General features: G+C 38.5%; 1 protein-coding gene across 1 annotated transcript in view; it reads left to right on the top strand.

Annotated features, from left to right (window-relative positions):
• ITGBL1 (integrin subunit beta like 1) overlaps positions 1 to 26,488 on the top strand; it is a 175,057-nt gene that overhangs the window by 80,755 nt on the left and 67,814 nt on the right. Inside the window, exon 7 of the mRNA XM_068162690.1 lies at positions 2,564 to 2,710. Within this exon, the coding sequence (XP_068018791.1) occupies positions 2,564 to 2,710 (147 nt within the window). The remainder of the gene's footprint in view (positions 1 to 2,563; positions 2,711 to 26,488) is intronic.

The following is a 26,488-nucleotide window of genomic DNA, read 5'->3' as shown; positions in this document are numbered from 1 at the left end:
CCTGTTAACCTGACCTCAGTGCGGGGGAAAATTATGGTGCAGATCATTTTGGGGGCAATCACTGTGCACCTGAAGGATGGCCAAGGGATCAGGTCCAGCCAGCATGGATTTAGGAAGGGCAGGTCGTGCCTGACCACCCTGATCTCCTTCTATGATCAGGTCACTGCCTGGTGGATGTGGGGAAGGCTGTGGACATAGTCTACCTGGACTTCAGCAAGGCCTTTGACACCGTCCCCCGCAGCAAACTCTTGGCCAAGCTGTCAGCTCGTGGCTTGGACAGCAACACTCTGTGCTGGGTTAGGAAGTGGCTGGAGGGCTGAGCCCAGAGAGTGGTGGTGAATGGTGCCACATCCAGCTGGAAACCAGTCACTAGTGGTGTCCTCCCAGGATCAGTGTTGGGCCCCATCCTATTCAATATCTTTATTGATGATCTGGATGAAAGGATTGAGTCAGTCATCGATAAATTTGCAGATGACACCAAGTTGGGAGCAGGTGTTGCTTGGTTAAAGGATAGCAGGGCTCTCCAGAGGGACCTTGATAGGCTGGACAGGTGGGCAAAGTCCAACATGATGGCATTCAACAAGTCCACATGCGGGGTGCTGCACTCTGGTCACAACAACCCCATGCAGCGCCTACAGGCTTGGGTCAGAGTGGCTGGAGAGCAGACAGACAGAAAGGGACCTGGGGGTACTGGCTGACAGCTGGCTGAACATGAGCCAGCAATGTGCCCAGGAGGCCAAGAAGGCCAATGCCATCCTGGTATGCATCAAGAATAGTATGGCCAGCTGGAGCAGGGAAGTCATTTTGCCCCTGTACCCAGCACTGGTTAGGCCACACCTTGAGTACTGTGTCCAGTTCTGGGTCCCTCAGTTTAAGAAGGACATTGAGACTCTTGAATGTGTCCAGAGAAGGGCAATGAGGCTGGTGAGAAGCCTTGAGCACAAGCCCTATGAGGAAAGGCTGAGGGATCTGGGATTGTTTAACCTGGAGAAGAGGAGGCTCAGGGGGGACCTTATTGCTGTCTACAACTACCTGAAAGGTGGTTGTAGCCAGGATGGGGTTGGTCTCTTCTCTTTAGCAACCAGCACCAGAACAAGAGGACACAGTCTCAATCTGTGCCAGGGGAAGTATAGGCTTGAGGTGGGGAGAAAGTTCTTTTCAGAGAGAGTTGTTAACCATTGGAATGGGCTGCCCAGGGGGGTGATGGAGTCACCATCCCTGGAGGTGTTCAAGAGGGGATTGGATGTGACACTTGGTGCCATGGTTTAGTAGTCATGAGGTCTGTGGTGACAGGTTGAACTTGATGATCTTTGAGGTCTCTTCCAACCCTATTGATTCTATGATTCTATGTCCAGTTTGCAACCTGTCAGCATATACACATGAAGGCAAGGGATAGAAAAATGGGCAGAGTGGTTTGGGTTGGAAGGGACGTTAAAGATCACGTAGTTCCAACCCCTCTGACATGGGCAAAGACACCATCCACTGGATCAGGTTGTTCAAAGTCCCATCAACCTGGTCTTCAACACTTTCAGGGAAAGGACATCCACAACCCCTCTGGACATTCTGTTTCAGTGTCTCACCACCCTCACAGTAATAATTTCTTCATAATATCTAGTCTAAAACTACACTCTAAACAAGAGGATGCCTTTAACATTTTTTGAGAAAAATGCATAACTATTGTAAAGAAAAGTTCATGTGAAATGGTGACTTGCATCCTGGGAACTCCTTGAATAATTCGTAGGATGCTTGCTTCCTCACATTTTCTTCTTCTGAGTGATAAATAAATATGTTTTAGAAATATAAGCCAGTCTTTAAATGGAAGTATGGTTTGAAAGAGATATAAAATCTGATTTGCTATGGCTTTTCTAGAAGTATCTGGATAGGCAAGCAGATATCAGAACATTGCTTTGGAATCCTGTGTTCATTGAATGACAACTATGTGAAAATTATGAGAGGAGAACTAACATACTGCTTCATTTTTCTAAAGACATTTTCCAGAAAAACTTTTATGGAATTCAGCTTTTCCTCACCTCAACTTGCATAGTGAAAACAGTGTTTGTATTGCTAGGTTTAGACATGGTCAGGAAGAGTCAAGTTAGCTAATGAGATACTAAACCCACACCCAGCTGCCCTATTCAAAGGCACTGATTTGAGACTTTAAATCTGTGTGATGTAGTTTGCCTCTAGTGCATCCTGTTGATTGCAAGTAGATAGAAGATGGTATTGATAAGTATGCTGCAAGAATGGTAACATAAAGGTAAATGAAATATTGCATTTTGATGGTCAAAGTTTTCCAGAGAGTGTTGAAATTTGTATTTGTGGCCTTTGTTCCACACTTTTTTGAGGAGTGTGTTCCAAGTGGTAAAACAGCCTTAATTAAAAAAAAAAAAAAAAAAAGAAGGAAGAAGCATGTCTCAAATGGAATCATAGACAACTGCTAATCTGAAAAAGAGAAGTAGATATAGTGAATTGAGACCACAATTTTCATGAAGTTCATCTACCATGAGGTTTTAATACCTGTCACCAGTATGGAAGCTAATTGTTAATTATATTCATTGTAAAGGTCATGGACAGTGCAATTGTGGAAAGTGTGACTGTAAAGAAGGATGGACTGGGAAGAAGTGTGAACATCCACGTTCTTGTCCGTTGTCAGTTGAAGAAAGTGCTAAGAAATGCCAAGGAAATTCTAATTTACCTTGCTCTGGCAGAGGTAAGCACATTTCTGGAACATTTTTCATGCCCTTAAAATGTACTTCTGTTAAAAGTGTTTTTACCTATGTCCAGCATTACTAGTACTAGAAAATGTGATTTCTTGGCTTACTGTGCATGAAAAACACCTGCATAACTTGTGAGTTATGAGAAGAGAGAAGAATACAGAGGACATCTATTTTTTCTGTCATCAGCTGCTGTATATTTTTTCTTTATGTACCAGCTTTGAAGATTGCTGCAGTTAAGTATTTACTAAAGATACATTAAAAATGTGAAAAGTAAATACCAGACAGACTTTTGTCTGAACAGGTAATTGAAGCTGTTACAAATTCTGCCCACTTAAGTATATTCTGGGAAAGGTCTAAAACTGTTCTCGAATTATTGTATTTGACTCTAAATGTCATTTAATTTGCAATTTGTTCTTTTACTAATAGACACAGTCAAAAATTGTGGGTTGTCCACCCAAGTTAGCACTGTGATAACTGTGTTTTTCTAAGTAGCTTATAACTTAGTAAACGTAGAGTGAGCTGTACCAGAATGGTAAAAACAATGCGTCAACAAACTGTTTCTTGCTTTTTCTCTTAATTAAGCTACAATTCTCCACTGAACTACATCTCTCTTCTTGTTAAAAATTCTCAAAGGACTATTTGGTTACAAGTTAGGTGAAACATGGGCATCTGTAGAGAATTAACTGTCGTCTTCATGATTCTAAGAATTGTAAGTAAAAGAGAAGAGTATTGATACTTGATTTTATATATATACACACATATATATGTTGTGGCCGGTTGACGTTGCCCCCTTAAGAAAGGGAATATGGTGGACGGAAGTTGGTAAACGGAAAGAATAATCTAAACTATTTCATTGGTAAAGTGGGAGGAAGCACCTTCTGAACTGGGAGTGAGCTGGGACTATCCTGGGCACTCCGGCACTCCATCTTCAGTCTTGCTTCCGCCTCTCCACGGTGCAGCAGCTCTCTGTCTCTGTGCTGGGCTTTCTGCCAAGGCCTCGGCCTTGAAGTCCAGATACAGGCTGGTATTAACTCCCTTCCAATTAACATGAACTGCTTCTAACATTTTTTTTTTCCTCTCTTTTCTCTCTCTTTCTATCCCACTCTGGGGAAAGGGGGGGGAGAGAGGGGAGAGCGGAGGTGGGGAACCCCCTCTCTGCCGAGGGGGGTTACTCTCATTTCTGTGTTACTCTGTTGTATATCTTTGTATATATTGTAGATACTGTAAATTTGTAAATATTCCCCTGCATACCCTACATTGCTTTGTAAATATAGCTCCACTGCTTTGCTAATTCAGCTTGTGAGTTTTTTTTTCCCTTCCCTTCAATTTTTTTTTCCCTTTTACCTTACAAGGGGGAAGGGAGGAGGCTTCTTGGCCTTACCCTTCCAAACCCACCACAATATGTCTAGTTGTATTTTATTGGTTTTCCTTTTTTATATTAGCTCTTTTCCTGTACTCCTTGGATGCTGAACGTCTCTTCTCTCAGCTGCTTCAGAAGGAGTTGAGTATATTGAGCATTCGGAGTCAGTTCTGTGATTTAATTTCATTGTACACTGAGAGATGACAGAAAAAAGAATGACAGTCTTAAACCCAAATTCAATTTGAATAAAAATACAGTCTTAAATTATGGAACACATTGTTCTATTTATATTTTAAGTGTTGAAAATTTTTAGGTATAGTGAGAAGGGTGAGTTTAAAGATTTCAATATTAATGACAATAATTCTATCCTCTTGGCTTTCTGAAAAAAAAAAACCAAACCAAACACCTGAGTATGAATGCTGGCTGTATCCCCCTGTTGAGATACTAGCAGTGAAATAAGTCCCTTTCAGATAAAGTAGCATCACTGATGATATTTTGGTGAAAATATTCAAATAAATTGCAAGCAGTATCTATTGGAACAGAAGGGTTGACTGATAGTGACTTTCACTTCCTCAGAATACCAAACAAGAAGAGTTTAACAAGGTTTGTGAGGAGTGTAAATGGCATAGACGTAGAGCTAGGAGAGAGTACAGTAAATGGCTGCTGTAATGAAGGAATAAGATATTATTCCTGAAAAAAACATTCCCATTAAAGATGCCATTTTAAAATAGAATATGGTATCTTGTTTAAAAGTTATGAACAATTTTATTTAGGAAATTGGAGAAAAAAAAACCCACACATAATTTAGCCTAATCATCCACAATTTACTGCGTAGTGTTCATTTTTACAGATTCACAGATTGTGTTGGGTTGAAAGGGACCCTCAAATACCATTTTGTCCAACCCCCCTGGAGTGAGCAGGGATATCTACAATTAGATTAGGCTGCCCAGAGCCCTAGACTCCCTGTATTCCCCTTTTATTCCATCATATTTTGGATATAATAAAAAAAAGTGAGTTTGTTCATGTACTGCTGGTGTAGGTGACAGGTCCTATGAAAAACTGCCATTGAACTTGCAGTTAAATACTTTGGTCCCATATTAAAATCCTACTTTTCTCATTCTATCTTGTCATGGGTGGAAGTGTTACACAAGCAAATAAAGAATTCTAGTAAAACACAAACTTTTTCAAGTCTTCTAGGATGGGAAAGACCTTGGACTTCTAACACCAGCCCCCATTTTTTTGAAGTTCATAGTGAGGATTTTGTAAGGAGGAGGAATTTCCAAAGTAAACAGAAGTGTTACCTTTTCCCATTTGAACGTAGCTTGGTAGCATTGTTGTAATATTTCACATGGCACTTCTGGAGCTCAGCTCTTAGTTATGCACCTGCACCTCCAGATTCTCCATTTGGCATCCTATTCCACACATGAACTGCTTTGACCTATTAAATAAGGTTGCTGTGACTATGTCATGCGTTGTGTTTCCTTAAAGAATATTTTCTGTTCATCTATACCTTTTGTTTCTATGTTGCTCTGCAGCAGTTGTAGTACCTAATGTACTCTTTTGCAATCATTTTTATGGTCTTACATTTCATAGTCTTTTTTCATATCTCTATGTGTTGACATGCACTCAGATTTTCTGGTGGAGGAGTCTGAAGCTTCAGTTGTGATATTCTGTTTCCAAGATTAACAAAATTTATATTTCCTTCAAAGTTTAGGCTTTTTAGCTTTTGTGCATTTTGCAAAACTTGTAATAGTTGCACAGTGAAAGTCTGTCTCTTTTAAGAACACACTATACAACAAGACTGTGGTCAGAGATAAAGGAAAAGAGACACCAAAAGAATCCTTACGGTAAGAAAGAAAGAGATAGCATATTGTCAGGATTAGGGGACAAGACAAATTACTTTTCTCTTTAAAATAGTCATCATTCACTTGAGTTTCCCCTTAAGGCAGAAGCACATTTCAAAATATCTGTAATGAAAAAAGCCTTCAGGAGGAGAACTGAAAATAAAAACAACAGATTTTGAGAATAATAGGTGAAAGCTTTTTTCAATAATCTTGTTTTCATCACTTATGCTTGCTGAAGGTAGCTGTCCCATGGCAGTGATCCAAAACCAGATAAATGCCAAATCTTCTTATTGGCAGAGTCTTTTACCATTTTAATCTCTTTTCCATAATGCTTCTATTTGCCATAGGGAGAGTATGAAATTGTGGAATTCCCTCTTTACACTTATGCTCTAGCATTGGCTATCTGAAATATGAAAAGTTCTTTTGATTCTCCACTGAAAAAGATTTGTGATGTTTTTGCAAACACTCCCAAGTCTCATTTTCAAAATATTAAATTTGTGAGTTCAAAAGTTGTATGACATTTTGAAAGTTTACTGATGGAATTACTTTATGGTATCTTTGCTGTTTCTTTTCTATTTAAAATCATCAGATATTGACTGACTTAGTGGAAGAGCAACAGTAGTCAATGCATTATTAAAGATTCCTGGTGGTGAACTGAGATGGTGAATCAATCCCTTATGTTCAGTGATGGATTCTGTAATGCATATTACTAATCTGCAGGACACCATCTCCCGGAGTCTGGAAACAAAGCTTAGGAATAAGGGTCAATAATGGCCCCAAAGAGCAGTGTCCTTGGCCAGTGGCATCTGTAATGTCCTAATCCCTTTTGGGATATCTTGGCTGCCCTATTTTACAATACACATTTTATGCTGCTCTAAAATATAGCTCATTAAAGCCTTGGCTGATACAGAAAATACTACAAGTTTCTGATAATACAACACACTAAGATGCAGAAGGAAAGAGGGAGACATAGAAAAACTCTTGTCTGTGTACTGACAAGAGAGGATGGAAACCGGATGAAATAATGTGTGCTAAATATATGCCTAAATACATGTGTAACTATGCAGTCCTCTTCTGACTTTCTTTTCATAACATAAAATATTCAGATTGTAAATAAGTTCTGGGGATAGATCATATCTATCTACATATAGCTTCATAAAAACCTTTAAGATTTCTAAAATTATGCAACCCATAATATAGTAATGCTAATCTGACCATCCCTCCAACAGGTAAGTCTCTACAGATGAATATGATGCATTTAAAGGGCGGAAGGGCTTTTGGTGGAGTGTGCCAGATCATGAAAACCAGTTCTGTGCTATTACCCCTGAAGCCTTATTTACTATAGTTTTATGTCTCTCTGGTTCTTTTGTTCTAAGTGCTGTTACACATTGAAAACTTTGGAGTCCTCCCATGGAATGATCTTGCCAAATCAGTCAATCAAAAAAAATTTCCTGTTTCTCTAAGTTGTCTATAGAAAAAAACATAGTTTTTTTTCCTAAAGCCTATTGCTTTTTTGACTTAGTAAAAGAACATGACAGTAGAAGTTGCAATTTTAATAATTCACTATACTTTATATGGCAGGATGAAGATAGAACAGAAAAGTGTAAACAAACCTAAAGTAAAATCTAGGTTACTATTCCTGCCACCAGCTCTTTTCTGAAGATTCTTATTATGTAAATTGCACTGTTTAATTGAAGTGTAAATTACTCTAATGTACATCATCTCTGAATTTGGCCTGCTGTTTTCATTCATTTTGCATGACCCCTGCATTCTGAAGGAGGTCTTAATTAAAGCACTATAGTAGACAGCCTGGCAGCAAGTAATGTTATTAGCTGGTGTAACAAGAACAGAACACAAATGCAAGTCACGCATCACATCTCTGGCTTTCACCTCATCAACTTTGAGACGGAGCTCTTACACATCTGTGTGCTTCAAGCTGAGAAGCGCTTTTATTATATCAGTACTGTACTGCTGAATGAGTGGGCATAGCAGTGCTTGTTGTACAGTTTGGTATACCCTTACATGTTGGATTGTCACTCTGACCTCCACTTGTAGTTTGTTGAAGTTTAAGAGGAAAAAATACAGATACATAGTTATGTCATGCACCTCCTAGGTTTGTTTATTAGAAGTTTAGATTACCAATTTTAAACTACTGATTTTGATTCAGGCTCTGTATGTGCCTCTCTGTATATGTTAATTGAAGCAGGATCCTCTAGAAGCTGCCTTTTGTTTGGAAAGCCAGTTTGGAACTGCTGAGAATATTTCATAATTTTTCCATATCTGATTTTTTAAAAAAAGCTATTTATCTTTCTTGATCAGAAAGTATTCAGCATGTCTCTCTAGAGAGAGAGATTCATTTGTCAGTGATCCGCCTGCTTTTGCCTTTTAGTCTTAGTCTTTTTGGGGAGATAACACTTAAGGACAGAGCAGCCAAGGAAAGAGTGTAAATCAAGAGAACATTTAATTTCTACAGTGAACCCATAATTTGCAGTGTTCATAACTCAGTAATAAATGGTTCAGGAATCACTTTGTTTCTATGTAAGTGTTTTTTTAATCTGTTCAGGTAGAAGCAAGATATCTTGGAAATTGTTTCTGGAATGTAGATGATACTGCAGAAGTGAAGTAGTTCACAAAAACTTCTGTAATGCAGTTTGTTAACATTCTGAAGTTAGGTACTTGTTTTCACAGTGAGGAGCTTGAGAGGAGGTAAAAAGAGAGAAAGTTAACATGTTTTAAGTTGATACTTGGTAATTAGGACTGTGGGATATAATATAACAGAGGAATCTTTAAACATTGCATTTCTGGCTGGCAGAGTAGCAACCACTTTGCAATGGGAGTAACCTGATGTGCTGTTTTTCAGTATAGCATTTTTATATTTCAGTAACTTTTATTCTCACCAGGAAGAAAGGCAGAGATGGACAAAACAAATTCTGAATTTTAAATGGGTATGCAAAAGGCAGGCACAATTATTTATACATGGTATATTTATGTAATTATTCAGACATGATATATTGATTTATGTAGCAGGTGTCTGCTATAGACCACCTGATCAAGAAAGGATGCAAGTGAAGTCTTCTCTAGACAGCTGAAGGGAGCCTCAGGATTGCCTTGCTAATTTTTCCAATTGCCTTGCTAATCAGAGGTAATTTCAGTCACCTTGATTGTCTGATGGAAGATCAGGATAGCTCAATGCAAGTAATTCAGGGTATTTTTCCCACATCCCTCAAGCTTCTGAACCTCAAGGCAGGGACTGCTGAATTAAACCCTTCCCACTGTAGGAGAAGATCAGGTTTGAGATCACCTGAAGAACCTGAACAAATACGTATACAGGCTAATGAGTGCACCCTCAGCAAGTTTGCAGATGACAGTAAGCAGAGTGGTGCAGTTGGTGTGACTGAGGGTAGAGATGCCATCCAGAGGGACCTCGACATGCTTAAGCAGGAGGCTCATGTGAACTTCATGAAGTTCAACAAGGCAAAGTACGAGGTTCTGCACTTGGCCTGGGGAAATGCCTAATATCAACAAAGAAATGGACTGACAGCAACCCTGTGGAGAAAGACCTGGGGATACTCATGGATGAAAAGTCTGGGGGCCACAGGCAAGAGCAAATTGCTGTAATAGGATTGGCTTGGGCAGAATTTTGGGCTCTTGGAACTCTGGAGGCCCTTTCAGCATACATGTGTCCATGGATCTATGATATAACCTGTGTACACTGTACCTTGAGGTCAATGGGACCTTGAGGTCCCATCTGGGGTGCCATTTTATTTTTTTTTCTAGGCACCCCCTCGATGCTCTTAGCTGAGTGTCCCACGGGGCCCGAAGTGTTTACTTTGAGAAAATTAGAGTGTTCAAAGCAGGCCGCCCGCCGGCATACTGCAGCTAGGAATAATGGAATAGGACTCCGGTTCTATTTTGTTGGTTTTCGGAAACGGGGCCATGATTAAGAGGGATGGCCGGGGGCATTCATATTGTGCCGCTAGAGGTGAAATTCTTGGACCGGCGCAAGGCGGCCTAGAGCGAAAGCATTTGCCAAGAATGTTTTCATTAATCAAGAACGAAAGTCGGAGGTTTGAAGACGATCAGATACCGTCGTAGTTCCAACCATAAACAATGCTGACTGGCGATCCGGCGGCGTTTTTTTTTTTTTGAGGCTCTGGCCAGCCTGATCTAGTGTGGGGTGTCCCTGCCCATGGCAGGGGGGGTTGGAACTAGATGATCCTTGTGGTCCCTTCCAACCCTGAATGATACTATGATACTATGAATCAGCTTTGATTTCTTACACGGTTTTGAAGAGGTTGGAATACAACTGTGTAACTGTCCATTCTGTGAAATGTGTTACTTCTAAGTGCATGTGCTTGCTCTTTTTAATGTTTATATACTAAAAAGAATAGAAACAATTCCACAGAGTAGCTAGAACACCTACTGTGACCATAAATTACCCTCAGCTGTAAAATTTGAAAAGTAACCAGTTGGCTTTGTTGTATGTCAGTCCTCTTCATTATATTAATGGCTATTAAATCACAGCATGTCTCTTCACCTATCAGGAAATAACAGCAAAATAAGTGATTCTTGCACAGATTAGTACCAATCATTTTGTTCCAGAATTATGAAATCTGGCATGTGTGTTCTAGTTCAGCTTTGCACTCTTTCTGCTTACAGGCAAGAAAAGTAAAGGGATGTGTTTCCTTTCTCTGTTCAGTCATTTGGCTCAGCTTTAGCTTTTCTTTCTGAGAGGAACAGAAAAAAAAGAAATCAGTGTGCAAATGCCTTTATTGGAAGGTCTTAAGAGACAAGATTCTGTGTTGAGGTTCCACAACAACTGTGTTGTGAAAAAAGAGATAAAATACAGTTTTTTTTGTCTTTTCTTTTTTTTTTTTTGTGCTTAGAGGACAAATCTGCACAAGTAGTTTTGTTTCTAATGAGCCATGTGCATATTGGAGTGTATTTGGAGGCATGGGTTTATGTAAGGTTAATCTGACTGATAAGAATGTGTAGGTTACAAATGGCCCAAATATGTAAAAAACTGGACTTTTAATTTCACAGCTCAGGGAAGATTATGTTTTTTTCTGATGGTTGTTAGCATTAACCCCATGAAAGATCTCTCTTATTCTCTCAGTGCTTCTGAAATGCTACCGTCTCTGGACACATTGCAGATTTCCTTTTATTTGTGGTTTAAGGGTTAACAGGTGGGCAGGTGGACCATAGGTCCTCAAGTGTGTCACTGGGTCATGTTATTCCCTCCCCTTTCCTGCCTATCCTCTGTTTAAGGGAACAGGAAGTTCCTTCCCTTTCTGTTCCCTTTTGCCTTCCATCCTGGTGGGGAGCTATTGCTGGCTGCTGGAAAACTCGTGCGGTCAGGCCTGCATCCACGTGTTGTGAGAGATTCCATTGCCATCCAGTATGGGGTTTGGTGTATATATCTGTATACAGCCCTTTCCTCAATCTCTCTGTACATTCCTGTTACATTAACACCTCTTATTATTTGTTAAAATTACTTTTTTAACTTCTAATTCCGTGCAAGCCCTTCCATTTACCCCATACCTCCTCTGCCTATCTTTTCCCTGAGGAGCGAAGGGAGGGGGAAAAGGGGGTGGTAATCTAAATTCTGTTTTGTGGGTTTTTTTCTCTGAAACCTTAAACAGTGAAACTTCTATATGTTATGTGGTCTTCCTTATTCTTGTTCCCTTTGGTGTATCAATTATTTGCAGTTTGATCACAGTAACAGGAGACATTCCAAAAGAGTCTCTGCTGGGGGAAAAAAGGGAGCATCTGAGGAGTGTGTACACGTTTATGTGCAAGAGCTGATTAGATTTCACAGCTTGTTGATAAGAAGAAATACTCAAGTTGTACATTGTAGCAAAAAGTGAGAAGGCCTGTACTGCCCAAAAATATTACTCATCCCCAGTATACGTATATATATGTATATTGAAACATTACGACTTGAGTCAGCTTGTATTTAGAAACACAAAAGGAAAGAGTTCGTTCATGACAGACCATTTTTAACTCTGCAGGTGCCTGCAGGAAGGGAACCCAAAGTCAAGTCATGTTAAATGTACCCTATATTGTAAACGTATTCCAACACATTCCAATATAGCTATTGTAAACATATTCCAGGTAAGGTTCATCTCTTGAACTTAGACATCAAAATGTGAGATTCTTTAGCCTTTGTTCTCAGTGGAATGGCAGCTCCTCTAAATTAGAGGCAATTGGCCTATTTCTTCTATGTTTCTCTGTTAGTATAAGATGAATGATCATGGTTCGTACTTTCCCCTCCTGCCCTTAAAGAGATGACTAACCCTTAGATGGGCATACTTGGATTCTATGAATCCCACCAATTTATGAAATTATTTACCCCAAACATAATGTTTTACTACAGCACAATTAAAATTAATAGTGGTCTGCCTGAGATTTTTTTTGTTGATATGCAGATATTAGTCCTTTTTCTGAATATCTTGTTGTAGCTCATGGAGTGGTTTGAGCTGCTTTAGCAGCTATAAATAATTCTCAGGCACTGCATCTTGCTTGCCTGTAATGTCAGATTGTTAGAACAGTCACTGGCCTGCTTCTGCCCTATGCAAGATTGTATTCATTCCAAACACATCCTGCTTACAATTCAGGATTTAGCGTGGGCTAATGACTGGTCCCAGTAGGCAGTCTGGAAGGGGCCACCTTCACGAAAGACAGCTTGGTAGTATGGATGCCAGCTCTTTGCGCCAATGGGCCTCAGTGCTAGGGAACAGTCGCAATCCCACACAATTAACTAGTAAAGAGACAATTATTAAATACTGTACTGTTACAGTAATGAAGATGGCCTTCTTTCTGCATAGTGGTTGGTGTGGTGTCTAGGTAGCCACAAGAAAAGATGAAAGAAAGAAGTTTCCAACACACTTTGCCAAGGATTTATTGTCTGCTCTGAAGCTCCTACATGCTCTGTGCCTTCTCCAAGACCTTGTGCAAAATAAAAGTGTCATCCCAAAATTGATTTTGTATAATATGACAGAAGTTCAATAGATTTCGAAGTTGACTGACTAGTTTGATTTCTTCCTTCTTTTGTTCATTAATTCATGAAAATTTTTACTTAAATACCTTAAAGGCCCTGAAAATCCAAATGGAAGTAATTTTTTAAGCTGAAAATGGCTAAGATTTGGAAGTGTTCAGATTTTTGGTGAATGCCATGACATGTTGTTTTCCAGAATTTGCTTTTTGGAAAGGAAGCCTAGACTTCCTTGGATTAATGTCAGGACTCCAACCTTCCATGGGAAAAATGACACCCTACACCTTTTCTGTAAATGGATTTAGACCTAACCTGATTTTAGCCATATAAATGCTTATTTCTTTATCTGTCTGATAGTTTCTTGTTTAAGGAGTTTGTTATTTCTCATTGCGTATTTTGCTATATCATGTATATGGTATAGAATGAGTTATTACACTCTCACGGTAACTGTGTATTGTTACAGTGCATCTGAAGCATATGGGTGTAAAGATTAAAAAGACCTTTAAATTTAAAAAGAAGAAAGCTATTAAACAAACTATGCAAACTTTATTACTTTATTTTTCTGATAAGCAAAAATAATATTGCATTTTATATCACTATTAAATTTGTTAGAGTGCCAAATTTGTTAAGTTCCAGAGAACTGTTTGCCAACTTTGGATGAAACACTGACTGATAGGCTACAGATGCATGAATTTGTAAAAGTCAGAAGACTGTAGTCAGTGAATCTCATTTTCAAAGTATGTAGGATTCCCTATGAGGAACAAAAGTGTTTTGTTTTTGTTTTGAAGCTGCTGTTTGTTGGTTGGTTTGTTTTTTTAATTTTTGGTTGGCTGGGGTTTTTGTTTGTTTGTTTGTTTGTTTGTTAACAAAGTAACTTTAAGAAGTTAAGACATTTAGCAAATGCTGAATTTTAATCAATATGATGTTGATATTTAAACTGAATTTCTTCTATACATCTTTTTGAGGTTGCTTATTGAATGTGTGCTGTTACCAATTACATTATTTATAAGGAAATATTTAGGCCGTCTTGCAAAAATATGTGACATTTGACTAATTTTCTTTTACTGAGGAAGCCAAAAAGAAAACTTCTTGAGGTGGTATTAAGTAAGAATGGTATTAAATAGACGTTGTTTAGAAAAGTAGTTGTGTAGTGTTTTAAAGGTCTATCAAACACTGATATAGCTCAGCAATTATTATATATGGATAATGCTTTTAAAGTATTTTCTTACCTGTAATTCTGCAAACACTTGCATTGTTGCTTTGAGTAAGAAATTGAAATGATAACATGAGCACCATGAGACAGAGATATGGAATTGTTTCCCTACTTTTAAATGCTTCTAGAGAGATTTGTGTGCTATGAGAACAGAATACAGATTGGACTAAATTTTTTAACTGGAACCAAGGAACCTTGGGAGGAGTGAGGTTGAGGGGAAGTATCTAGGCTTCTAATCTCATGAGAGTTTTTGCACTTATCAGTGGGAAAAGGGAAGCGTAGTTAGCAGCAAAGAACTTAAATACTTTCTGAATTCTTTATTAGATATAAATCTAAACATTGGTATGAAATCTTGGGAAGTAACTTGAAGGTGAAGTTGTTTTCTGCAATTCATGTTTGGAGAAAGATAGTGCAAAGTTCAACAACAGTTCAACATCAAGAAATGTCAGGTGAAAAGCCAGTCTTCATGTGGAGAAATTCCTAACTAAGTCTCCTTCCAACTCAAAATCTTTGTCCCAGAAGTTGCAGATCTTCTTCTGAGATAGTGTTTCACTAAGAGTGACTATAAATTACTCTAATACGTTATGTCATTTTTCACCCCTGAATACCATTAATGCATTTCTTTTACAGAAACTGCTACATTTTTAATAATAGGCCCACGGGTTCAAATGTTCTGCCCTTTTCTTGCCACCTTCATTTGTTGAGTGCTCGAACACTTTCAGTAGACAGCTTTGTCAGTTCTGTTAAGAAAATTATTTTATGGCACACTCAAAATCTGGTATTTTGTCTTTGTCTATGTTCTCTTCAGCTTGTCATCTAAATCACAATTCAGAAGGCCAACAAAGCAAGACATGACCTAAAAAAAAAAAAAAAAAAAAAGTACTCCTGATTAGATCATTATTTCTGTGAAATTTACTGGAAGTTCATCTCTCCAGTTCTAAAATTGAAAGCTCAATGTCAGGTAAAACCAAGCAAAACTATCTTACAATTATAGAGATTTTCAGAAAGATAAATACCAGATCCAAGAAATTGCTGTCATAAAACCAGTAATACTTGCTGAATCTCTCCCCTCTGAGACATAGAGGCAGAGAATGGCAGACAAATGAGATACTAAACATCAATGGTTTTATTTTAAGCTTTGGGGTTTTTGTTTGTTTGCCTTTTGGGTGTATGTGTTTCTGTTGTTTTGGGTGGTTTTCCTCATGGTTCATAGTTGTGCTTTTAAAACCCAGCTATCTGAAGACGTGCTGTTCCTAATTTCTTATAGTGCAGTATGTACATCCTTTTTATCATATTTGTACTGTAATAAATAATTGCTGTCTACTTTACTCATAAATCAGTTGTTGCCTAAACACCTGTTTCAAAAATGACACGCCTTTAAGAACAAATATTTTTTGAATGTTTTGTGACACAACAGAACGTGAACCTCTCTGTATCTAATAGGGTCCCTTTCTCTAACAATTTACTCATCACTCTCTTAACTGCTTCTTCTGTGTCCTTTATGCTGACCAACTTTGGAACTGTGGAGTTAAATCATACTGTTGCTCACTATATGTACCTTTCTTCTCATTGAGAAAGGTGTCCATCTTGTAACTATGTCAGTACTGTGTACATTTATAAAGCCATAGGGCATGCACGCAGAACTTCTTCTGAAATTTCTTCTGATTGTGAACCTGACTTGCTATTTCCTGGTAGGGACTTGCTTCCAGACATAAGGCAATAGTTAAAAATAGACTTTGAAGAGAACTCTGGAACATCTTGTTTCAGTTATAGAAATTTCTCTTCTTAAATGACCTTTGGACTCATTTGTGGTGCATGAAAGTGGCAACCTTTCCATGTCTGGTAACTTACATACAGTGTTACGTGTTGTTGTTGCCAGTAGATGGCATTCTTTATATTAACTAAATAACTATGAAACTTTTTGTTGTTTCGATTTGTTTTCTTTTCTTTTCTTTTTTCTTTTCCTTCCTCTCCCTTCCTTCCTCTCCCTTCCTTCCTCTCCCTTCCTTCCTCTCCCTTCCTTCCTCTCCCTTCCTCTCCCTTCCTTCCTCTCCCTTCCTTCCTCTCCCTTCCTTCCTCTCCCTTCCTTCCTCTCCCTTCCTTCCTCTCCCTTCCTTCCTCTCCCTTCCTTCCTCTCCCTTCCTTCCTCTCCCTTCCTTCCTCTCCCTTCCTTCCTCTCCCTTCCTTCCTCTCCCTTCCTTCCTCTCCCTTCCTTCCTCTCCCTTCCTTCCTCTCCCTTCCTTCCTCTCCCTTCCTTCCTCTCCCTTCCTTCCTCTCCCTTCCTTCCTCTCCCTTCCTTCCTCTCCCTTCCTTCCTCTCCCTTCCTTCCTCTCCCTTCCTTCCTCTCCCTTCCTTCCTCTCCCTTCCTTCCTCTCCCTTCCTTCCTCTCCCTTCCTTCCTCTCCCTTCCTTCCTCTCCCTTCCTTCCTCTCCCTTCCTTCCTCTCCCTTCCTTCCTCTCCCTTCCTTCCTCTCCCTTCCTTCCTCTCCCTTCCTTCCTCTCCCTTCCTTCCTCTCCCTTCCTTCCTCTCCCTTCCTTCCTCTCCCTTCCTTCCTCTCCCTTCCTTCCTCTCCCTTCCTTCCTCTCCCTTCCTTCCTCTCCCTTCCTTCCTCTCCCTTCCTTCCTCTCCCTTCCTTCCTCTCCCTTCCTTCCTCTCCCTTCCTTCCTCTCCCTTCCTTCCTCTCCCTTCCTTCCTCTCCCTTCCTTCCTCTCCCTTCCTTCCTCTCCCTTCCTTCCTTTTCTTTTCCAACAGAAGGTTGATAGACATTCGATTTTCAGAATATTCATGGAAATCATACATATTTTCTACTTCAAAATATTTCATCAAAATTCCTTATTTCAATTTAACAATGCAATCTCTTAAAAAAAAAAAAAGAAAAAAAAAGAAAAAAAAAGTGATTTCAAATTCACATAGTGATGCAATTCAAGTGATTTAGTAATTTCTACATTTATTTGGGGTGAGAGAAAGGATTTTTATTTTGCTCTTTTGGAAGATAAAACAGAATATGAAATGGAGAGCTTAGACTTTAATGCCACTGCTTTTGAAATTCATGAAAGCGTCTTTAAGAGTTTTATTTCTGCCTTATTGTTTACTGTCTGCAACACCTAGACTACAGATTTTTTCCCCCTTACTTCCTGTAGTAGAGCTCTAATGACTTGTAGCAGAGCTGGGGAAATAACCCAGCAACCTGAATCCAGGTGAAATTTATAGCTCAGTAATGGGTTTTTCATTTTGTCTGGTTCCTTTTTTAAAATTTTTTCTTTTAAGTGCTTAATCCAAAGCCCACTAAAGTTAACAAGGAGGTGTATACTGGCACCGTAAATCTTTTGACCTTTTTCATTTGATACTGAAATGAGAGGGCTGCTCACAGAAGATTTTTAGTCTATTAGTCATACTGGAATCTATGACCTTTGCAGTGATAAATGAGCTACTGAAGTATTGAAAGTATTTCAAGATCCATTGCTTTCCAAATGTGTTGCATATTCCACTGCATAATCCAGACATTGATCTTGGTGGCTTTTGCGTGTGCTGTATGTTTATTTCTCAGGCACCAACCCATAGGCAAGAACTGTATGCTCCTGAAGGTGTGTGAACTAGAAGTCTAGTAACCACAGCTGGGAACTGTACTCTTGCATCAGTTTACTATTGCATTCAGACTATCTCTATAGCTTTATGCCTGTACAGCCACTATTTACCCAGATGTGAACTTGAGGTTAGTGTGAGCAACAGCCTTCCAGATTCTGGGTACAAGTCTTCTCTGATTGGAGGAGGTACTGTCAAATGTGGCACATTTTCCAGATGGCATATATATATTTGTCAACAATAATAATTGTAGGTAGTGAATTCAGCAATGGAGTAATTTCTAAACCTAGTCTTTGAATGACAGTGATTTTCAGTTGGTAGTAGTACATAGCTGTGTCAAACTGAAGAACTGATTTGGAAGACCATGTCCCAGCAGGTCAGATGACCTACATAAGCTTACACCCTATGGTATTGAAGAAACAAAAGAGAAATTTAATTTACTGCACATTTTTTCTTACTGGAAAAGAATCTGTTATTCCTAGGACAATCAGAACTCCTGCATGCAATGCCCTGGTTGCAGTAGTATTTGTTGTCATGATTCAGTAGTTAGGGGACCAAACTGAGAGCAAAGGGAGAACAAAAGTAGTTTAATTATGTTTGTCATTATGGACAAAATACCCGTGAAAGGAATATAGAGGTCATCGGTAATGCTCTACTACCCAGAGGTTATTCCATTTACCTAATCTTCATTTGAAACATTATTTACTTAAGCAAGATGCTGGCACATAGATTTGTCCCAAATACTGCCTTGCCACACAAGGAATCACATTAATTCAATGCAGTTTGAGGAGTAAGATTTATCCCTCACTGCACAGAAGTTTGGATTTTTATTCCAAACACATGCTAGAGCATATTCAAGGAACAGCTTAAAGTGTCTTCCATCTTTTAAAGTTTCATATAACTTTAAGTGGACTTTGAAAGTAAAAAGAATTAAGAGCAACCAGAAATATCACAAATATATGCAAACATAGTTTTATGTATGTAATGGCATATTGGAATTCTCCTTGCTGCTTATATGTTAAATTAAACTGGAGGTGCAGTTTAATCTTTATTGTGACTAGTAAATTTGATTTAGTCATCCTTAATCCATACCTTTATCAAAAAGCACAGGCTGCATAACTTTTTTGTCATTATGGAAATTATAATTGACATGAGCTGGCATGCAGATGTTATAAATTCTGGATCTTTTCTTTCAAATTTTTACCTCTAGTTACATTTTTTGGGCTTGTACCCAAATGAGTAATTGTTCTGTTTTGATAGTTTCAGCATGTTATAGTACTTAAATGATGTTGCTATAAGCAGGAAATATGGCTTTATTCAGTCTTCTGCTTGTACAAAGAATGGCTTAGTCAGTTTGAAGAGCCTAAATTTTTTAATTACCTATCTTTTTACTTCATGACACAGATTCAAAGATATTTCTAGATACCTCTCTGTGGTAGGTTGATATTTCTGCCCCACCCCCAACAATAAATTTGCCAGACCAGCTCAGTTGGAAGCAAATGAAAGCTGTATTTACAAGCAAAACTACAATCTACAATGAAATGCAATGAATATGTACAAAATATACAGTATTTACAACATATACAGTTATTTACAATTAATAAACAGCACAAGAACCCCCCCGGCCAAGGACCGGGGAAACTAATACCTTCTCCCTCCCTGCCTCCTCATTACCCCCTGTACAAAAGGGACAAGAGAAGACAGAAGCAGAGAAGTTAATACCAGTTACAACAAAATGTAGTCTACCTGGACTTCAGCAAGGCCTTTGACACCATCTCCCATAGCAAACTCCTGGCCAAGCTGACAGCCCATGGCTTGGACAGCAGCACTCTGAGCTGGGTTAGGAACTGGCTGGAGGGCCGAGCCCAGAGAGTGGTGGTGAATGGTGCCACATCCAGCTGGCGGCCAGTCAGTAGTGGAGTGCCCCAGGGATCAGTGCAGATCATCTTTATTGATGATCTGGATGAGGGCATTGAGTCTATCATCAGTAAATTTGCTGATAACACCAAGCTGGGGGCAGGAGTTGATTTGCTGGAGGATAGAGAGGCTCTGCAGAGAGACGTCAACAGGCTGGACAGATGGGCAGAGTCTAATGGCATGAGATTAAACACATCCAAGTGCTGGGTTCTGCACTTTGGCCACAACAACCCCATGCAGTGCTACAGGCTAGGGTCAGAGTGGCTGGAGAGCAGCCAGGCAGAGAGGGACCTGGGGGTGCTGGTTGATGGTAGGCTGAACATGAGCCTGCAGTGTGCCCAGGCGGCCAGGAGGGCCAGTGGCATCCTGGCCTGCATTAAGAAGAGTGTGGCCAGCAGAAACAGGGAGGTCATTCTGCCCCTGTACACTGCACTGGTTAGGCCACACCTCGAGTACTGTGTCCAGTTCTGGGCCCCTCAATTTAGGAAGGATGTTGACTTGCTGGAACGAGTCCAGAGAAGGGCAACGAAGTTGGTGAGGGGCTTGGAACACAAGCCCTATGAGGAGAGGCTGAGGGAGCTGGGGCTGCTTAGCCTGGAGAAGAGGAGACTCAGGGGTGACCTTATTGCTCTCTACAACTACCTGAAGGGGGGTTGTAGACAGGCGGATGTTGGTCTCTTCTCCCAGGCAGCCAGTACCAGAACAAGAGGACACAGTCTCAGGCTGCGCCAGGGGAGGGTCATGTTGGATGTTAGGAAGAAGTTCTATACAGAGAGAGTGATTGCCCATTGGAATGGGCTGCCTGGGGAGGTGGTGGAATCGCCATCATTGGAAGTGTTCAGGAGGAGACTTGATAGGGTGCTTGGTTGTATGGGTTAGTTGATTAGGTGGTGTTGGATGATAGGTTGGACGTGATGATCTTGAAGGTCTGTTCCAACCTGGTCTATTCTATTCTATTCTATTCTATTCTATTCTATTCTATTCTATTCTATTCTATTCTATTCTATTCTAAAAGCAGTGCAGCCAAGGTCATAGAATCATAGAATCAGTCAGGGTTGGAAGGGACCACAAGGATCATCTAGTTAGTATCTCCCATCCCAAGGAAACAAGAAGAGACTGTTTATATTACTATCATAAGCCCATTATCTTTCCAATGGGAGTGTTTAGAATTATAATTATTTTCCTTTTTATGCCCAATAGTGATTTGTTTACATTTTACTACTTTTCTGTTCAAGATTTGTGAAAAAATTTTAAAGGCATAGCCTAAAACTACCACACTCTGTAGCATTTTGCCACTGATACATTAACAGTTTGAATGTGATGTGCCATTGGTTACCATATAATATAAATATTTGCAAGAAATAATCAACTTGGAGGCCTCTTGGTCTCATGTATAATGTACAAAATTTCATTATTGGCATTTTACAATCATTGCTGACAGGTTTTTGACTGAAGATATCACAGTAATATTATGGTCAGGAATGTTTTTGTCCAGTTTTTGTGAAGCTATGGATGAGTAGTAATTGAGTAATAAACTTCCAATGATTACTTTATAAGCATTTCAAGTAATTACCTCTGAGAAAAAATAGATGTGCAACGATGAATGAAGTTAAATCATAAGAAGCACAAATATGGCTTTATAATTTCCTAAGCCTTAATAGTTCTTTGGTGTCAATGGCAACTAAGCAAAAGATGGGGAGAAACAGGAGGAAGGGCATTAAGAACATAAATGCATTCATTAACGTTAATACAGGTTTTCCTGAGCTCTGAAATGAAGTGTGCAATGATGAACAGTTTAATGTAAATCAAAGTAGCACTTGCAAGAATCTATCACTTGTAGAATTATCTAGCATGCCAACATTAATTACAGTTTGGTTCTTGATTCATCTCAGTGGATGTATTAACAGTAGGTCACAAAAATTTCAGAGAAAAACTCTATTTGCTGATGTTGAGCACAGTGAGGCTTATGAGCATCTTTATGAGATCATCAGTCTTTTGGGTAGGAAGTTTACACTTGTGTAAATTTGCTAGTTGTATACATTTCTACTGAGATCAGGTAGATAATTTCTTGGATATCAAACTTTCAAGGATGATCTAATAAGCAGATACTCTATAGAAAGAAACAAGTGATCTACTAGAGGTCATTGTTGCATTCAACAGCTTCTGTATTTAATTTGTGAATTCTTTAAGTTAGAGTATTTTTCTACAGCAAACATCTATGAAACATGATGTGATGGGTTTGGGTCAGCTGGACTTAGATACAATGCAAATAAGACATGCAAACATAGCCAGTGATAAGCAATACCTAAATTAAATCTGAGTTGATTTAGATGTAAACGATTACTCACACTAAGTGACCTTGTAAATAGTGTCTACTGATACATAATTATATATTGACTGTCATTTTAGCATCTGAAAATTTTAGCTGTGTTTCTGAAGAGTTCTTTCCAAGGTGGTAAATGTGGTTCATTTCTCAAAGGAAATTGCTCATATCACCACAAATCTGATGTTGTGACATTTTCAGATTTTATTCTGGTTTATCCATGTTATACTCTTCAGAGTAGTATACATTGACTTCACTGACTCAGCAAGGTGACATAATCTTGTAAGCTTCTTTCAGAAGGATTGTGGAGCAATAGATCCTTCAGATAACAGAGAGTGGTAATGATTTGTTCTGCTTACAAACTTGTAAAAAATATTCTATCCTCACGGAGGGGTGACTTTTCAACAGCTGTTTCTTATGAGCTAGAAAAAAAGGTTATTTTACCTTTTGTAACAGCAAGGTTTTTGGGGGGATTAACATGCTTAGATTTCCAATGTGAACCATTTAGCTATAGTGAAGGTGGATGACTACTGGCACCCTCATTTTAGAACACTAAAAAATACGCTCCATTTTTTTTTATCTTACTTGTGCCTTGTTAAGAATTCACATCTGTGAACAGCTGAGAGTGAGGTTTACTTGCACAGACACTCACAGGAAGTGAATCTTGAGTTTAGGAGCTTAAAGATTTCCACTTTAATAGGGTTTTTTTTGTTTGGTTGTTTGTATTTTTTTAACTTTAAGGCAAAGTTTGACTCATCAGGCCAGCAGAATTTTTCAGCCTTCTTCCTGAAGCAAGTAAATACACTGGTAAGAGACTTAATTGCAATCATCACATGGAATTACTCTGGTCAGTAAGGATTGTATGGTAGTAAAGGCAATGGACTCTGTATGTTTTACAGAGAACATGTTACAGTTTCTAGCCCCCTTTGCCAGAATCCCAAATACTTTGTGCATAAAAACTTACAAGACTGGCATTTCAGCGTGGCTAATATGATTGAGATCTGCCAAGTATTTTCCATATAGTTTTACCTGTAGGAGGCCTTTGGGGGGTTTAATTTGCTGAAATAAATACTTGTGAGCAGATAATTGCATCTAAATTTTTTTCAAGAAGTTTTTTCTGACTTTCCATATTAATTAGATGCATTTCTATAATACAATTTGCCTAATGTTTCAAGTGTAAGGATAATAAAAAAACATGCAATCAATGTATCATCTTAATATTATTTCAGTTTAAAAAATCTCCTTTGGTGACAGTGAGGGGTGAATCCTGTAAACCTTTATAGCAAGGTAAAGTGTTTGTGCTCTGTCTGAATAGCTATGTACAGCTCAGCAGTGAGATGTTTTTTAAAAAAACAAACAAAAAAAGAAACAGAAAAACTCCAAATAGTGTGAAATAGATCAAAAAATTGAATAAATACTGGGGAAAATAGCTATTCTATTGTCTTCTGCACTGAGTGCAGGTGGCAAAGTGCTGGGTTGGGGCTGCAGGTTGGGTTAGCCCGCTTTGAAGCAGGAAAAATTTTTCCCTGGTGCCACAGTCAGAAGTTCGTGGTCTTCAAACCTCAATCTCAGGAAAAATAGGTTTTATTCATGTTATTATATTTATCTACATACATCCTAATTTAATTAATTTGTCAGATGGTAGTTATCCTTAATAAAGGTCAAATCAAAGGAGAAAACAAAAAAGTTGTTACCTGAAGCTTTTGGTAATGGTGGTGTTGGCACTCATGTGAGGAGAGTGACTACTGATGTCTGGTCTGATCGATCCAGACAGGTAAAAGCACAAACTGCCAATACTTTTCTGAAATTTATTCATAACTAACTTCTGCATGGCATTATTAGCTCTTTACTTCATGTCATATTAGAACAACTCCCTGGGTAGTGCAAATACACAATCCAAAATTCATCATTCAAGAAATTTAGCCATTGCACTGTATGGTTTTTTTTTAATATGTTTTAAACAAGGGGAATTTGGAATTTCTTTACAATTGGCACTAAATAGTTACTCATATAGGAAAGAATGGCAGGTATGAATAATGAAGGCCAGCATCCCTAACAGTTGTAAAAGGTGATGATATACTAAGCATAAATACATAAACTTCTATAAATTTACACAATCATAACACAAACTACTGGCCAAGAAGATTCTTTTCAACTCTCTCCCCCTTTTATTTTCCTACTTTATATTATTTTTTTTTTTAAAGCAATACTCAGAGTTACATGGCCTCTTTATTCAGCTTCCCTATTTAACCCAAATCAATACAATTCACTAAAGCTGTGTGTCCTAAAAAATCCTCAAAAGATATTCTAAGGCTAGTATTATTGTATTCGCAGGTAACAACAGATGTCTTAAGTTCAAGCAATGACTTATTAATGAGAATAAATTGAACAACTGAGACATTATTTTTTTTTTATTTCCCCCCTCCCTCCAAGCACCATTTACTTCATTAAGAAAACTGTAATATTGAGATGATATTCTGGATGATAATGATGTGGTGAGTAGGACCTGTTCTCCATTTGAAAAGCCCCCAACTAACAGTATTTTCTAATTCTCTTAGTGTTTGTCTTCAAAGACACCAGGTTAGTGTTAAAGAAGCATAACAATACTGCGTTGTGAGTGTTTTAAACGACATATTTGTGTGAGAATAGATGCATAATGGTGAGCTAATGATTCTGTTGTGCCTATATGTTTAATAAACCAAACTGAGGTTTATGTTAAGGTTCTATATTCAGTCACCAGTTGTCTCAGGCTTGGTTTCAATTACTCTGTGATCATTTCTATTCTCTTAGTGTCCCTAGTCTGCACTTAGGAGCTAGCAGCAGTATTTCTGCAAGCACTGTGGCAACAGGTGAAGCCTCTTGTCTGAAGAGGTTTCTGTTCTGTTGACAATAAATAATGGCATATGATAAACAAAAGGGAACACTGCCTTCTCAGGCTTAGTGTTAGCTGAGATTTTTAATTGTTCTCTTGTTTTCTGTGTCATCAATTACAATGTTGCTTTCTCTGCTCTGGGGTTAAACAAAGGATATGTTTTATTGTGAAACATTATATATATTTCCCAGTAAAAAATACATAATCCGATACTTAAAAATATCCTGAAAGAATATTTTGATCTTTTAGTCTGAAATAGTGGATAACACCTGCTTTCATGGCCCATAATGGAGCTTAGTAACCTTACTAATTGCCTACTACATCAGCAGAACAATGAAGAGTAATTAGTGGTGTTCTATAATATTTCAAAACAACAAAGATTAATTGGATTCCGTCATACCTTTGTTGCTCACTTCATATTTACTGTCAGGAATTCTTTGCATGGTTTCCTGCTTAGTATGATGTGGATTAGGTATTATGAAGGCTTTTGACAAAGAGAGATATTGGGCAGTTCTAGTAACGAGTTAGGCCTTGGTACCTGGATGAGAAATTTCAATGCAGTTATCTAGCTAATCTTTTTATTCACACCTTGAAAGCCTCTGTCAGCTGCTTCAAAGACAACTTTGCGATATTGTAAGGAAAAGGAAATTTTTCAAAACAAAATGCAGTAATTTTTTTTAAGTGCTATTTGATAGCAGCTGAAGGGATTATCTTAACTTCACAAGTGCAAACAGCAAGCGTATCAATGACACAACATTTACAATCCAACCCACAGCATCAGTGTCACTGAAATCATATATAAGACCTTGTGTTCATGGCTGTGTTCATAACGCCACCTGTGTTTATGGCTGCAGTTTCAGTCTCGGGAGGCAATAAGAACTGCCTACATTTCTTTCGATTTTTTTTTTCCTTCACTTGAAGGTGCCGAAATAATTTTTCTAATTGTTGTTTGATGTCTTCGGGGGGGGGAGGAGGGGAGGAATATTTTGAGAATGGAATGAGGCAAAAAGTGACTTACTTATTTTTCTTCTTTAATTTTCTTCTTAAAGTTTACCCCTTTGATACCTGGAAAGAAATTAGCATCTCTGTACTGTCAAGTAAGAATGGTTATAATTAACAAGTGTTAATTTTTTTTTTTCTCATGTAACTTTCTATGGATTATTATGTGGCTCCTTAGGTAATCCTGAAGGGATCCCTGTGTGAGTGATGCCAAAATTTGTGAGATGGTTTTTGGAATATAAATCTGAATCTTTCAAAACTTTTCATGGTCATTGAAGGGATACAGGATTAGATATCCTACTGCTTCAATTCAATACAGCAGTTCTTGGATTTTATGTTTTGCCTGTGATGAATCAGGATCTCTTGTGTTTTGGCAGATTTATTCAAACTATCCTCTTAATGGATCTTCCATGACAGGTGGTTCTACTTAGATTCCAGTTTTATAAACACAGTAAAACAAAATTATTTTCAATGTCATGTGTAAAAGTAATTGCCTTCCATTTATATATATTATGGAGTTGTGTCATGTTAACATGGCATCAAAATTCCTTCCATGGACAGGTTTTAACTTCTGGGAAAAGAGAAAAAAAATGTTGTAAAATGTGCATACATTCTGTAGTCAAGTTGTGGGGGCAGAAATATCCAAGCCTATTTACAGAGACTTCTT

The sequence above is a fragment of the Melanerpes formicivorus genome, unplaced genomic scaffold (genome assembly GCF_026170545.1).
Source record: "Melanerpes formicivorus ecotype bairdi unplaced genomic scaffold, bMelFor1.0.p_v2 SCAF_1, whole genome shotgun sequence".
Classification (NCBI taxonomy): Eukaryota; Metazoa; Chordata; class Aves; order Piciformes; family Picidae; genus Melanerpes; species Melanerpes formicivorus.
The sequence above is the reverse complement of the archived record's forward strand: the minus strand, read 5'-3'. Positions and strand labels throughout refer to the sequence as shown.